The sequence below is a fragment of the Cottoperca gobio genome, chromosome 8 (genome assembly GCF_900634415.1).
Source record: "Cottoperca gobio chromosome 8, fCotGob3.1, whole genome shotgun sequence".
Taxonomy (NCBI): Eukaryota; Metazoa; Chordata; class Actinopteri; order Perciformes; family Bovichtidae; genus Cottoperca; species Cottoperca gobio.
This window is the reverse complement of record NC_041362.1, coordinates 19,561,058-19,576,171: the sequence shown is the minus strand read 5'-3', so window position 1 is coordinate 19,576,171 and position 15,114 is coordinate 19,561,058. Positions and strand designations below refer to the sequence as shown.

At 41.1% G+C, this 15,114-nt stretch overlaps 2 protein-coding genes across 2 annotated transcripts; both read right to left on the bottom strand.

Annotated features, from left to right (window-relative positions):
* On the bottom strand, positions 1 to 9,086 carry LOC115012579 (26S proteasome non-ATPase regulatory subunit 11A). The gene is made up of 13 exons (XM_029438267.1): positions 8,928 to 9,086; positions 8,061 to 8,162; positions 6,563 to 6,759; positions 5,562 to 5,619; positions 5,075 to 5,269; positions 4,744 to 4,885; positions 4,477 to 4,537; positions 3,612 to 3,674; positions 3,307 to 3,432; positions 3,043 to 3,078; positions 2,858 to 2,909; positions 1,958 to 2,101; positions 1 to 1,353 (listed from the first exon to the last, which is right to left on the bottom strand). Exons 1-12 carry the CDS (start codon positions 9,016 to 9,018, stop codon positions 1,959 to 1,961), a joined length of 1,266 nt encoding a protein of 421 aa, XP_029294127.1. The 5' UTR covers positions 9,019 to 9,086; the 3' UTR covers positions 1 to 1,353; position 1,958.
* An 831-nt stretch (positions 9,087 to 9,917) lies between these two features.
* rpain (RPA interacting protein) lies at positions 9,918 to 14,827 on the bottom strand. The gene is made up of 7 exons (XM_029438004.1): positions 14,635 to 14,827; positions 14,332 to 14,523; positions 14,015 to 14,087; positions 13,701 to 13,821; positions 13,343 to 13,406; positions 10,251 to 10,391; positions 9,918 to 10,041 (listed from the first exon to the last, which is right to left on the bottom strand). The coding sequence occupies exons 1-7, from the start codon at positions 14,704 to 14,706 to the stop codon at positions 10,012 to 10,014; spliced, it is 693 nt and encodes a 230-aa protein (XP_029293864.1). The 5' UTR covers positions 14,707 to 14,827; the 3' UTR covers positions 9,918 to 10,011.
* Positions 14,828 to 15,114: the final 287 nt, after the last annotated feature.

The window sequence follows — 15,114 nt, the reverse complement described above, 5'->3', positions numbered from 1 at the left end:
TCGTTATTTAAGATTTTTATTATTTTTATTAGATGAGCTACTCCACAATCTTTCCACATACCCCCTGGCAACTGCAGAAGAATCCAAAAACCTGTAACAACCCGTTTCCAGGATCCTAAAATCAAACAACTTCCAGGTTTCATTTTTTATTAGCGTTTGTCTTTCTCTATGTCATATATGGTAAACCCTTGAGTCCTTGCAAAATTAAGTTCCCAAAAATGTACAGCTTGATTTTCTTCAGCGAAACCTGCCTTTTTCTGCACAACCAACATCACGTCTCAGAGTTTCCTCTCCAGTCACATCTCGAGCATCAAAAGCACTTTGTGTGACTGACCAAGCTCTCAGTGCCGAGTTTATTCTGTTCTTATGCATTATAAAAAAAAGGGGACAGTGTGAATACATCAGGCCTTGGATGAACAGAGGCGCTTGGCAATGGTATATACAAACAGGAAGTGGGAGTGCAGGAGAGAGAAAGGGGGTATAAGAGTGTCTTGATGAATGTCCTTCTCTCCTTGTGTCATGGTCCCGAGCGGACAGAAGAGCAAACTCCCTGTATGGTCCACGAATCCCAGAATGCCGTGTGAGTGAGTGAGACCACTCAGGGTGGGGAAAAAGGGGGGCAAAGGTCACAGTAAGGATATGAGGAGAAGATATGAGGGAGGGGTTGTTCTGATGGCCACCGTTTTCAAAACCATTCTTCAGGTGACCTCGTTAACTGTGAGCTGATTTATTCAAAACCGCAGAAAAATCGGAGAAATTCAAACATTCAGTTTCAAATTGAAGAGAACGGGTGGAACCTGGTGAGAGACAGACCAACCAACTCACGTTTCCCCCGGTTACAGTCCGAGAACAGGCCGAGCATGTTGTCAGGGTTTTTTTCTTCATATAATACATGTATTTATAAGTACTGTATATGGATTCTTTACTGTTATTTTACAAGATTCCCTGATGGCCAGCGCAGAGAGAAATAGGGAAAAAAAGGGGGAAAAAGAGACTTGTCCAATTTTACATACGGTAGAAACCAGTGGTGGGAGAAGAGAGGCACAGTGCCTGAATTAGTCCACAGGGAGGAGCACATTGTGTCAGATCAACCCAGTCAGATTGGAAGGAAGAGACAAGCGAGAGGGAGAGCAGAGGAGTGAGGGAGGACGAGGAGCAGCAGCGCGTCCACTCCGCCTCTTTGTTGTTCTGTTGGGTCGTCTTCAGTTGGTCCGCTGCTTTATTTGCTTGCTGGGTTGTTAGGTGTTTGCACCCTCCTCCTCCCCTCGTCCCTCCCGGGTTGAAGTGAGCGAACAACGGCGGTGTGACTGGTCCACGTCACTCCTGACAGGAGGACCGATGCTCTCACTCTCTCTGAGGGGGAAGACAGAGACAGGGTGAAGGCCAGGGTTATTACCCTAAAAACTTAAACTTGTGAAAAATATTGTTGGAAACAGAAACTAAATTAAAAAAAACATTTCCTTTAAGAAAAACTCAACTGAAACTATATTGCCTGTTTAAAAAACTAATACATATAACAAAAAAGTTTCCCAGAGAGAAAATAGAATGAATGTCCATCAACTCTTGTGACGGAACCACAGAAAATAAAAAGACTTGACATTCCAGGAGATGGCGCTATGACGCAATGCTTCAGTTAAACCCTAATGTTTTTCAAACGCAGTCTCGCCTTGTAGAATCAAATAACAAGACCATGATTTAATGTAGTAGATCAAATGCCATTTAAGCAAACTCTTCAGCTCAGGTCTCATGTTAACAAACTGGGGTCGAGATGACTTGTTGGCAATAATAAAAATATAGAACATCACCAGCACTATCCTTTGTGTATCGTTTTTTCATTTAAAAATCCCAGTTGCAATTACTGTACATCAGCCTTCTAAGTTATATTCAGGTTGCTCCAACTCGTCCTTCCTTGGATGCTCAGCCACAGGTCAACATTGTCGGCTGTGTTGGGGCTGACCTTATGTGAGCTTCTTGGCTTTGTTATAGAGCGAGTCCACCACTTTGCTCATGTTGTGAATGGTCTCCAGAGCCGCCTCGTACGTCTTGTCCACCACCGGCTCCTCGAAGACAATCAGCACTCCTTCACCTTGGTCCAAAATACCTGTCAGGTAGGGTGGGGTGTGGACACAGAGACAAATGGTAAAATAAATAAGCTATTGGAGGGCTGTGGATTACAGGCAAACTCAATCATTTTACTTTAGGCGGTAACAAAACAAAGCATTATGAACTATGATATCACAAAGTAACTGCAACATATAGTGAGTGTAAATCTGACTCATCTGCAGGAAACAACCACAAAACACAAACATCGACAACCAGGAAGTAACTAATATGTAGTGTTCACACTTTACAAAATGAAATCAATCAAGCAGTTTTTTCATTTTCAATGACCTATCATTGTTATTAAACATAAATAAATGATGTGAACAATGTCAGTCTGTCTTAAATATTACATCATATTACAGAACAATTTAGATATTCAATGAGTCACTCTTTTTAAGCCTAAATAACTATTCTTCAAATACTTACCACACTTTGGCCTTTATAACAACGTTATAGAAATCTACATTATTATACTCACAAAGGCTGAAATTCTAAATTATTTACAGTTGCTGTTGCTTATTTACAGATGGGAGCCGGCACGTCCCAGAGGAAGGAGTGGCTGTTTAAAAAGCTCATTGTTTTGCCACGAGACGATTAGATCCGCCTCCAGTAACTGAATTTAAGTCCAACAAGTAACCAGTTCAATATCTCATGTTTATAATAAACACAAATTCATGGCTTTTGTAAAGTGATAGTTCTTGAAGCACCTTGTGAGAACCGTGTGCTGTTTACTAGAAGAGCAGCGGACACATACCGTGAAACTTCTCGTCCAGGATCATCTGTGATAATTTCCTCTCCACGTCTCCCTGCAAAGCACACGTGATATGATTGTGGGCATTTCCCTGTAAAAACCTAAAGGATTACTTCAAACAGGCAACTCATGTCTAATGAAAGGGAAAGTCTAAACGTAAACATTGATAACGAAGAGCAAACTCTAACCTTCGACAGTTTGATGAGGGAGGAAATGTGTTCCATCTGTTGGAGAACAGAGGGACGAGCAAAAAGGTTAAACACTTAAATAAGGATACAAGGATATTACTACGTATTCTTAGTGAACCACTGCCCGTACCAAAATAAAGATTATTTCTTTCAATTCCTAATTTAATTTTTGCCTTTTAAAAACATTTGACTTAATCTAACAAAATGCGTCTGCTTGAACTCTGGGGCACGTCTCCATATCTGTCTGAGACGTGAAAACATTACCTGCACCCTGGAGAAGGGTTCGATGACCCTGATGAGGTTCTGCTCCAGCAGGTTGTCGTACAGCGTGGTCAGATGGGTGCTGATGATGGGGTCATCCCTCAGCTCGGCCTTGTACTCCGTTAGTGCCTGGGAGGGGGGAGGGAACGGGACATTTAAAATCACACAAAAAAAAAAAGAGGCGAAAATATGATCCAAAAATCAAAAGATGCAGTAAGGCAGATCAGCTGTTTATTCATAATGTTGTTCTAAGAAACCTTTGAAGCCTCAACAAATGCCACGTACAGCATCGCACGCCAGACACGAACCTTTTCGAAGTCTGCCAGCGACCGGTTCTTGCTTGCTTGTGCGACACACTTCAGTGAGTCTGTCTGATGCAAAACAACAGAAACAAAAGCTCATGGGTACATAACAACAGAACAATATAAATAAATAGAGAAAAATCCAGCAATGGCCATCCATCTAATAAACTCTAATGTTTTACTGACTGTTCGCTAAGCCCTGCCCTCCTTAGTTACTGTTGCTACACTTGCACAGCTCAGTCCATGGTTTCAGATAAAACTAGACAACCGTTGATCTTGCCGGCTGAAATGAGAAGCGTGGCTGGCAGAGTTTATCATCTGGAGCCAGCTCGCTAATTATGCTGTAAGATAGTATTTTCAGCTAACTCGTTTTAAAACCCGAACCCTGTACAAACGCCTCAATATGAATTAATAGCTGCTACGTACATGATATCGGGCTAAAGCGGCGTGTCCCAGGTAAAAAGCAGTCTTGGTTTGCTTGAGTGGAAGCTTCCCCAAAGTCAATAAGTGCAGGACAGAGCTGAAATATTTCCCCGTGGGTGTGCTAACCAGGAGCAGGGCTTTTGTTTAACATAACCTGTGGCAACACAAATACATGTCGTTTGTTAAGGTTGTGCTCCTTGCCTGGCAGATAACGTTTTGTTAGGTGTAGGTACTAAGCTAGGTAGCCGTGCATACTGACATTTGCAGTCTACAAAAATACTGTTCAATCCATTTCTCACACATTTGCTCATGTTCAGTTTTTCAAAGGCTAAAAAGACACCACCCTCCACACCCTTTAAAGGCAGAGCGTCTCTGTTACTCCAGCACCAATTGACAATTGTCATTCAGTTAAATTAGAATTCAAATAGTTAGGATTGAAGGGTGATACCTGTCTGCCAGCGTACCGCAGAGCTAGCTTCCCACTGATGAGAGCCTGGACATCCTCAGGCCTGAAACAGAAACAAAATGCATCAGGACGAAAACCTGAGACCCATCCTGGGTTCTCTCCCAGTGACACAATATTTCACTGCATTTTTGGCAACTTATATAAACACTGACTACTTTCAACAGAGTCGTACATCTTACATCAGAGCCAATACTATGGATAAAGGCTGAATGTGGTCCTGAGCATGTATCCGAGGAGTATAGCACTTACAAGTTGAGCATGATTTTGCAGAGCAGCATGTATTTAAGTGCTGTGACGGCTCGGGGGTTGTCAATGGAGTTGTAGCCCTCAAAGGCCTCATAGAAGTAGGAGTAAGCCGTCTTCCAGTCTTTCTCCGCTGCGTGAATGATCCCTGAAAAACAAGCGCGCGCACACACACACACACACACACACACACACACACACACACACACACACACACACACACACCATGTTTTTATAAACTTACAAACGGCTATCTATGTGTTCAATAAACAGTGTGTACATCTCGAGCTCCCTGCAGCTGAGCAGCAGATACACTAGTGCTGGTCCTGCTCTGTACCTGACTGCATGTCTAAAGCTGCTTGTAGTTTAGGCGGACAGTAGATGGCGTTGGCGGTCGTCCTAGCAGAAGTGAGGGCGGCGCGGGCCTTGGGCAGGTTGCTGAGCGCGTGGTAGGTCTTACTCTCCTGCAGCTGAACCTCCACCAACAGGGCTTTGTCGTCCATCTTCTTCAGCTCCTGCAGCAACTGGGTGCCTGGAGAATGAAGGGTGTTTAGAGTCACCGCAATGTTTCTGTACGTTTACTTCCATTTTGGTCCAAATAGGTGGAAAACTTCCGCAATTATAAAAACAACAGTTATAATAAGAAATCCACCTCCATCAGAGGTGACAGCTAAAATGGGATTGAGAGTTTGAAACATTATCTCAAGCTAACATTCTCCATCCTCACCTTTACTCATGTTTTACACACAAGGTTTCTTTTGTCCTCTAAACATTCTGTAAGTCTCAAGGAAATTAAAAACAACTCCAAGAGAGTCAACACTTACCGAGATGTAGTGCCTCCTGGTAGCACTTTGTGTCGAAATACAGTGAGATGAGACGACCCTGAGGAGGGAAACAACATTTCAGGTCTCGGGTCTACAACTTCTTTCTTTACGAGTGTCCACAAATAACAAATGTAGATCAATAAATATATTAAATCAACAATTGTTTGCTTAGGAAAAGTAGAGTACACTTTTTTTTTTTACCAATACCCAGATAGTAGTAAAAGTAAAACATGTTGACTGTTGTGAACCAGAACCGCAGCCTAGTGAGCAGAAAACAGAAGCAGGTTCAGCAGCCTCTAAGGAGAGTGATTAACATCAGCTGTCTTGTGCTGTTGCACTTGCTTGATGTTGAGTTACAATGCCAGCATGTTAAGTTACAGATCTAGAATGTTGAGTTTTATTTCTAGCGTGTTCAGATACTGTTCGAGAAGGTGATGTACATTTCAAGCATGTTTAGTTACTATTCAAGAACGTTAAATTACAATTAAAAAACTGTTACGTTACAGTTCTTCAATTTTAAGTTGCAGGTCAAGAAAGTTCAGTTACAGTTCTAGAATGGTAATGTATAAATATAGAATGTTGAGTTAAATTTCTAGAATGTTAGAAAGTTCATGGCTTTTGATGATGATGTTGGAAAACACTGCTCGTCTCCAATGTTAGCACTGTTCTCCGCTGACATTATGGCATTAGCATGAGCCTCTGGATAGCTAGCGAGACCCAAATACTGTATAATCGGTTAAATAAAGAAGATTCTTCCAGTTAGTCAGGTCGTGTTGATTGAGTTTTTTTTTCACATAGCTAGCTGAATCGTACAGCAGCCAAGCAAGTCCATCCTGATCTTGAGGTGGACTGCTAGTTTGGACAAGTGTCAACAATGAACCTCATCACAGTTTTGTTTAGAAAAGTTCAGGAAGCTACCATTTCAGGCATCTTGGTGGAGATCTCTGTCGTCACTTGAGTATAAACGGCCTGTTCTAGGTGTGAACACCACCAAGTCTCACCTCTAGTGCCTGTCGGAGGAACGTCCTCTTCTCAGCCTTGGCCCACTCTATGCACTCCAGGCAGAGCTCTACCTCCTGACCTGTCGCCGCTTCCATATCCAGGAACAGATCCAGTAGGGAGCGGACCAGCCGGGCTGCCTTGGCCTTGGAGATTGAGTTGAGGAAGGGGCGTACATATTTCAGCAAACCCCCTAGCTCTGAGAAGAGGATGGGAGAAAAGAAAGAAGTATTGTACACAAGTAGGCGACGTATAAATGGTCCATCTGCCACAACGGCTGGTGAATGAAAAAGTGTTATCCAGGTAAATCAGATTATTAAAAATTGTTTTAAAACACTCAAGGAGCACACTCCAAAGTCCAAATAGTTTTACAAACAGATACAAGAAAAAAAACTTAATTCATGTCAATTTTATATTTCAGTAAAGAACATTATAGGCCGCTGTCTAGTTATCCAGAGGACATGTAGGGGTTCCGATTGAGTCACGTTTGTAAATAGGAAGTGATTTTGGACACTGGACATTTAGGCCTGTATAGTGCCAGTTAAGTTGACAACGGTCATACTTTCTTTCTGTGCTACTGTTACTGTTAATTACATCACTTCCACTGGCCCAAATGTGAGGCAAGAACAAGCCTTTCATTCAAAGGCCATTAAAGCTTCCCACAGGATGTTTAAACCTTCAACAGCCACTACCTCCCTTGCACCGGGGGTGGTATTTTAAATAAAAAAGGCAGACAGATCCTAAGAAGATCATTGGACATGTTATTGCTTTGCTGACAGGGATTATATCCAAACCTAGAATAAAGTAAAAAAAAAAAAAAGATTCCTCAGGGATGTCTTTTTGAAAAACATTCTTGATCAAGTATTACGTTAACATCCTTGAAATTCAGTTTTACTAACATTAGTAAAAGGTCCTTTCAAACAACTTTAACTTTATAAAATGCTTTACAGCATTTTGCTACAAATACTGCAATTAAAAACACTATGTTATCTGATGTTGTAAAGGTATATTAGGCCAATGGTCACAGCTGCAGTATGCACTAAAGTAAGTAATGATATCCAAACTCCCTCACAATAAAGAATAGAAAGGAAGGATATTATTTCTTTGTCCACTCAAATTTCTTTGCAACATTGAGCTTCATGGAAATCTGCTGAATGCAAACATAGCAATGGAGGGCAGATGAGGTGGTCTGATACACTTCCTTGTCTCAAGTGTTGCTACTCAGGGTTCACATTTTGACAATATTATCAGATGATCGTGTGACAACAACACACAAGTCCAAATGTCAAGTGGTGCTCCCTTAGAAAACATTTATAAGACTTTCTTTACAAGAAAATCAGACGACATTATGCATTAGTAGGAGATAAAAAATAGATGTCAAAACATCAGCAATGTGAGTCAGGTGATTTGACTGAGGAAGTAAAAGTGTAGTGATACAGTATGGTATAAAGCTTTGTGTGTTCCCAAATCAAACAAGGTATGAACATCATGTTCCGTTACCTGCAGCCTGTCCCGTCTTGGCCAGCAGCCCACCCAGCTCCAGGATGCTCTGCTCTTTAACCCGCACCGCCTCCTCATCGCTCTCCTGGATGTCCCGCTTCACTACAACACACACACACACACACACACACACACACACACACACACACACACACACACACACAGTATAATGATGATGTAATCTGATCCATATTGACATGACTCACCGTGATGTACAAACTGCTGATGTTACCTGTATCTATCCCTCCGTCTCTAGAGACTAGTATTAAGTCAGTGTATAACATGGATAGTAAGGGTTGAATGGCAAGCAGCCAAGTGGCAAGCGAAACTGTCAAATTAATCGGAGCTGTCAAATTAAACAATAAACGAGAATGACAACTAAATAACTATACTTTAATAATCAACCAAAAGCATCATATGGTACATAGGCATACACTGGAGGCTGTGTCAAAGTAAGTTAGGTGATGTTAACAGAGTTAACAGAGTTGACTCAGTTATTAATTTCCATATCGGCCTGACATCTGACAAGACGAGGAATAGCTGCTAACAACGATTGGCTGCATGCTAACGTTAACTAGCCAGCTGTCACACAAGTTACTGTCAAATGAATGACACGGGGTAGCTAACGTTAGCTTGTCAGCTCAGCTAGCCGGTATGCTTCTAGCCGGCTAGCCCACTGCTGCTGACTCACTGTGCAAGCAACGGGAAAAAAGAGACGGCCAGCACTGGGCTAGCTACCTTAGCTTAGCTGCTAACTGGCTAACAGCAAAAACTGGCGAACTGTTCCACGTTTGATGGAGGGGTGTATCGCTTCGTTGTCAGAGCATATAGTTATTTTCTCTCTAGTGTCGTATCGATCATATTTACCTATAGAATGTAAGATATCGATGGAGGCATTCCGGTCTGTTCCAAGAAGAGACTGTGCTCTCTGAAACTCAGCCACTGCCGCGGCTGCCATCTTTCCTCTGCCTGCCTCCGCTCCGTCTAGATGTTTTCCGGTCAGGTCGTTCACACGGTCGGAACAATGCTGCCCTCTAGCGGTGATGCGTAGTTGTACATGCCTAGAAGCGCAGGCTGCACTGTCGGGTGCATATGTACACTAAGTACTATGCATGCAGGTACACTATGTATGTATGTACGCATGTACAGTACGGTTATGTAGAGTGATACATGTGTTATTGGACGCAAACAACAGCTTTTCATTGATTCGACTAGTCTGATATTTGCAGGGTTATATTGATTATCCAGCAGTTTTTCGACAGGCCTAATTTACCTGCCGATAAATCTATAGTAAACCAAAGTAGCCATTAATACATTCTGGTCACAGTATTTGTTTCAACAGACAAAAGTGTGGATGCATTATCAACAGAACAGCTGATTTTGTAACTGCAGAAAAATGTATCCCCTAGTATTTATGTGAAATTCAATCTGTCAAGCCAGAGAAGCCCAAGCAAGCACAGGGAAATTTTAAAGAATAAATAAACGTTTAATTTAAATCATTTGACTTTTATGTAGTGACCACTGCATTATAAGCTTAGCATTTTGGGAGTGGGAGGTTGAATCACAGTCACATGTACGTGGTTTCTGCGAGTGAGACAGACTCATCAGCAACTTCTGTTCCATAGAAATTACCCTCAACCCATAGAATCACACACAGCATTTCCCTTAGATAGGATTTAGCTAAAGTGAAGTTTGAGCAACTTCTGTAATAGAAGTTCAGAGGTGTAATTTAAGTTGTATTGTTTGAGATAGTAAAATGAAGCATACACAAAATCATAAACCTCAATATGGCCATTTGGTACAAACCGTTTATTAGAAAGGAAGTAGCATAAAAGTACAATAAAGAACATCAAAACATTAAATATTAAATAAATAGTCTTTATTTCACAAAACATACAGAGAGAGGATTAAAAAGCTAATTTTACAAGTCACTCATAAACAGTGTCTGCTTTCACAGGACAATGGACAGGTAGTCACAAACCTGAAAGCAGAGGAAACGACAATAAACTTGCGTTGGAGATACGGAACATACGTGGGCAGTACATGCACAACAATAAGGAAAATACAGCACTTTATTTTAAACCATCTGCAACAGGTAGTTATGCATTGAAGCTTCCAGCAGCAGCAACACATTTCTTTGGCGTGAACATCCTGAAAGTTCTTTAAAAATGACTTGACATTGTGTCTTACCTTGCAGCTAATCATCAGGTTGGAAGAACTGTCTGTGTTGGGAGCTACAGAGAAAACAGGGTTGTGGAGACAGTCCTCCATGTGCTCCGACACCCGGGACTCCAGAAGATGCCGCAGGATATCTGGGGTGATGTTCTGATTCTAAAGACAAGGTGTACAACATCGCAGCATTTTAAGCAAAGCCAGTACATGATTAATCAAATGAAATCAGTTTTGGTTTTCTCTTCTTTTATCTACAGACTTTTAGCCACCACATATCTAGCATATGACACATATTGATTTTCAGAACACGAAGCAGTACTTTATACAATTATTTGTTCAATCATGTTGATGGGACTTTCTGCCTTAAGGCCCTGTCACACATATCTGTATGACAGAAACGTATGCCGGCGCATACGAAATATCGACAATAGGTTGATATAAATTAAGGGTAAGTTGTGATCGTTTGAAGGACGCAGACGTTACGCCGAACACGCCAGACATACACAGTTCCGTAGGGCAGAAACATGTTGGCGTATATGAAAAGTAGCTCAAAATGTGTCAGAGTCCAAATACGTCCAACTTTCCACAGCGGTGTTGTAGCTGACGTATACATAACGAATACATAACAAATGACTATACGTATGTCTAACCCAGTGGTTTTCAACCTTTCTGTGACCAAGGCACACCAAAGACCAAGCCAAAATCTCAAGGCACACCTGTGTTCATATCCGGGAAAAATCTGTTCGAGCTCCGGTGCGAGCAGTGATTCTTTACAGTCAGACACAGAGCGGAGGAAAGCTAAGGAGAGAGCTTAAAAAATCCAATTGTTTCAGTCCCACGGCACCACCGGTTGGGAACCACTTGTCTAACCTATTGATAGCGTATCACTTACCTATTTAAAAAGTATCAGAGCGTCTGGCCAACGGAGCTGGAAAAGTGCCATTTGGCTCATCGCAGCCTCTCAGCATCCTCCATGCTCTCTGATGATGGCTGATGTATTCATCAAGACGTGCTGTGAAGAAGTGAGGATGAGCTACTCACAGGGACTCTATATACCAGGGGTATTCAACCAATTTTCTAAGAGGTCCAGTTAGAGAAAATGTATTTATATATATATTATATATATAATAAATATATATATATATATATATATATAAATAAATATAAATATATATATAATAAATATAATATAAATATAAATATAAATATAAATATAAATATATATATATATATATATATAGTTCTTCTCGGGCTGCATTTAAAAATAAAATTGAGAAAATAAATAAAATAGCTTTTGAAAAATTGTGCATCTTAAAATAAAGTTCTTAATCTTAGAAGAATAGAATAAAGTGTAGCAGCAGCTTGAGTTTCACTTTTTCTTTAACTGTTTCACATCTGATTTAACTCTCAACCAATGTTAGAATAAATCAGTCTCAACACATTTTAACAATTGAACAGTTTAACCCAGACTAGCCACATCCTGGGTTAAACTGTTCTCTGTGGCTGATGATGCTGACAGGTGGCTTATTTGCCTTTATTTTGTCACAAATCAACATCATATTGGGCTCTGAGTGATTATTTTCTGTGCCCTCAGTTCAGACTTGAGTGGGTATGTTTGGTCAAAAACGTTGTGCTTTGTCTCATAGTGGCGTTTCACATCACCACTGTTAATAAGCACCACGGTCTCTGAGCATATGAGACACTGGTGTTGTGCTCCCAGTGGGAAGGATGAACATGAATGAGTCCATTCTGGGTTGAAAGCTCTGTTGACTTTTCTCTTCTTGGAGAGCGCCATGAGTAGTTATTGTTCTCTCCCTGTCTCAGTCATCTCTTCGTCTGTGTTTCTCTCCCTTTCTCCGTCTTCTCTTCCTGTATCGCTAACTCGTCTTTCCGTCTGTCACTCGCCTCTCATCTGTCTGTATTCAGAGTCACAATGTTTGCCGCCTGGAATGCACAGATTTGATTGGCTGAGTAGCATCATGTGGGATGGCTTAACTCGCATGTAATTGGTCTGTGAGTTTCCTGAACCACTAAACCAGTGCCTTAAAAACGAAAAAAGCTGCGCCGGTTAAAATAGAAGCGCCCCGTCAAAATTGAAAATCCCTTAATAATTTATGATTATAGGTCCGGGTCCGGATAGGTCGGCGTCTGGGTCCACCTGTTAGTGACCCCTGCTATATACTATATTCAAACCCCAATAAGCTCCCAAAACGCTAGCTGTACTGTAGAAACACGTTTAATAAGTTACTCCTCCGTCAGGCATACGTTTAACATAGGTTACGAATGGGGTATCCACTCGTTATCAATAAATTGGCTGTAGGGTTCACCGTCAGAAGACGTAGCCTATATCTAACGTTCCTCTAACGTAGTCACGTAGGTAGTCAGTATTCATGTATGTCTAACGTAACTTATGTGTAACGTCTGCTCAACTTATGAAGCACACGTTGGGTAAGTTTGAACACGCTCAAAACATTTTCAGACTCAGCGTTCAACAACGCACCCCGGCGTAACACCGCCTGCTCTTAACGAATACTACTTATGCCTTCCCTTATATCAACGTACACCAACGTGTTGCCGATATTTTTGTATATGTTATGCATTCGTCTGATACATTATGTATAAGTAAGTGATACACTATCAATAGGTTAGACATGCGTATCTGTATACGTTCACTTTTCCGATCTGATGACAAGTTGGACTCTGACAAATTGTGAGCTATTTTTCGTATACGTTTCCACCGTACGGATATGTGTGACAGGGCCTTAAGTAATGTTTTTGTCTTAGTCATGTTTAGGGGATAATCGTGCATTTAAGTTTTAGAACGGCAGATGTAAGAAGGGAGGATAATGTTTTTATTCTGCCTGTATACTATGCAATTTTGCAACATTGAAAATTTGCCAAATTATGTGTTTGCAGTTGGTGTTTGACAGCAATCACTGGATTAATTCAACATTCCGATTCTCAGGCCACACACACACACACACACACACACACACACACACACACACACACACACACACACACACACACACACACACACACACACAGTTTGTAATAAGTAATTTGTCCCATTTCTTAAAAATAGGGTAGAGTTTATAAAAAAAACAAACCTTAGTGTTAATGTACATTCCACAGCGGCAGGAGATGAAATGGCTGTTGACGGTCAAGTTGTTCCTGAGGGACAAAAGAAGCATACTAACATTGAAATCATTTTTTTTTTTTTTTAAATCAACTAACTCCTGACATACGCCAGCAGCGACAGATTTCCATAAGTAAGCAACTTAAGGAAGAATTTAATGCAGTTGAAAACAGAGAAAAAACATTAAAGATACACTGACAGCCACTGGTTGAAAATTATGTTAGTGTAATTTTAGATTAGTAAATATAAATATGGGAAACTATCAATATCAATAATGTCATTATTACAGTACATTACATTAGGTTATAGCGGTTATTACTAGGACTCACATGTGACATATGGGGCAAATAATATGCATTTCCTGCATCTCCTCCATCCCCTCCACAACAGATGTTATGTACTGCTGCTCAAACTGCAAGTTCCTCTCGTATTCTTCAATAATAGACATTTCTGGGGCACAAAGAACAGAAAACACAACTTTAGTCAGGGCTCATAATCAACAAGTTTTATTTCCAGTGCATGTGCAGAAATATCTCAACCCTGCTGCCATATCAATGTATATAATCATTGTGATATGTGGTAAACAGACGGTTCCAATTCATTTTACTAGACACGCGTCTAATATCTACAAGACATGTTTTACCTTGAGACATTAGCTCCTGTTGGATTTCTTCCAGTACTGCCAGTTCATCATACTCCTTCATGACACCAAACATCTGCTTATAAAAAGAAGAAAACAGGCCTCTTGGTCACTCAAGCTGAGAGTTGTGGATGTGAAAAAACACAATTCAGGTGCAGTGCAATCTAGCGGTAGCTGGGACCAAACATCCGACAGAGCCAAGAGTAACACAGAAAGGGACCCAGATAAAAACAGAAAGACGAGAGACCCAGGAGTACAGAACGTATACCTACTTAGGTCGAGGGAAAGAGAAAGAAAAAGACTGACGGAGACAGACCGACCTCTGCCATGCCCTCTGGCCCCCACAGCGAGGGCAGTCTCCGGTCCTCTGATTGCAGGGCGGTCCACTCCTCCTCCATCACCTCCTGGACGATGATGGAGGCCCCGGAGCCGCAGCCCTGCTGGCTCTCTGCATTCTGACGATATCTCTCCAGTAGCCTCGACCGGCTGTTTTTTAGTCTGTCTACACAACGCTACAAAAGACATAAGAAGAACAGAACAGCACAATGTTAAACTCTGACCAGAACTAGCGGCGCCCCGACATGCTAGCGAGCTAACTGACAAGTTAGCTTTGTATTTCTCACCTTACGGTATGTTTCTTTCCATGGCGGAGTTGTTCCTTTATAAAGTGAACGGTGTCTGTGCAAATCATCCATCTGTGCCGCTACTTGCAAGTGTAAAGTCGCTTATATACAAAGTCTCTTTCCAAAAAAACTGTCTGGAAGTGAGGATGACTTCAAAACCAAAACATTTCAGCCTTTAACCCCGTGACCCGGAAGTTAATGTACGCTCCCTCGCATTGCAAAGTGGGTTATGTAGTTCTGTGCTGCCAAAACTGGTTGAACTGCTAGCATTTCCTCACATGATCTGAATATTGTTTCAAAGCCAGGAATAACAGAAAGCTATCGCAATCAGAATAAGACAAAGAACTACAAAAGTCATAAATATAAGATACATATACTTTTAAAACACTTTAACAAATATGTTCATAATGATAGTAGAAAATACTTTTTAAATTAATAATGTATTTTGTCGGCCTAAAAGTAGTTTAATTCTAAACATAT

Excerpts from the sequence above, each read along its gene's own strand:
- LOC115012579 (XM_029438267.1), bottom strand. The coding sequence starts at position 9,018 with ATGGCAGCCGCGGCAGTGGCTGAGTTTCAGAGAGCACAGTCTCTTCTT. Across the intron at positions 3,675-4,476 it reads TGCGGTACGCTGGCAGACAG|ACAGACTCACTGAAGTGTGT; the intron begins GTATCACCCTTC and ends GTTTTGCATCAG. Across the intron at positions 2,102-2,857 it reads CCTGGACGAGAAGTTTCACG|GTATTTTGGACCAAGGTGAA; the intron begins GTATGTGTCCGC and ends CCTACCTGACAG.
- rpain (XM_029438004.1), bottom strand. The coding sequence starts at position 14,706 with ATGGATGATTTGCACAGACACCGTTCACTTTATAAAGGAACAACTCCG. Across the intron at positions 13,822-14,014 it reads ACAGGAGCTAATGTCTCAAG|AAATGTCTATTATTGAAGAA; the intron begins GTAAAACATGTC and ends TTTGTGCCCCAG. Across the intron at positions 10,392-13,342 it reads GAATGTACATTAACACTAAG|AATCAGAACATCACCCCAGA; the intron begins GTTTGTTTTTTT and ends CCTTGTCTTTAG.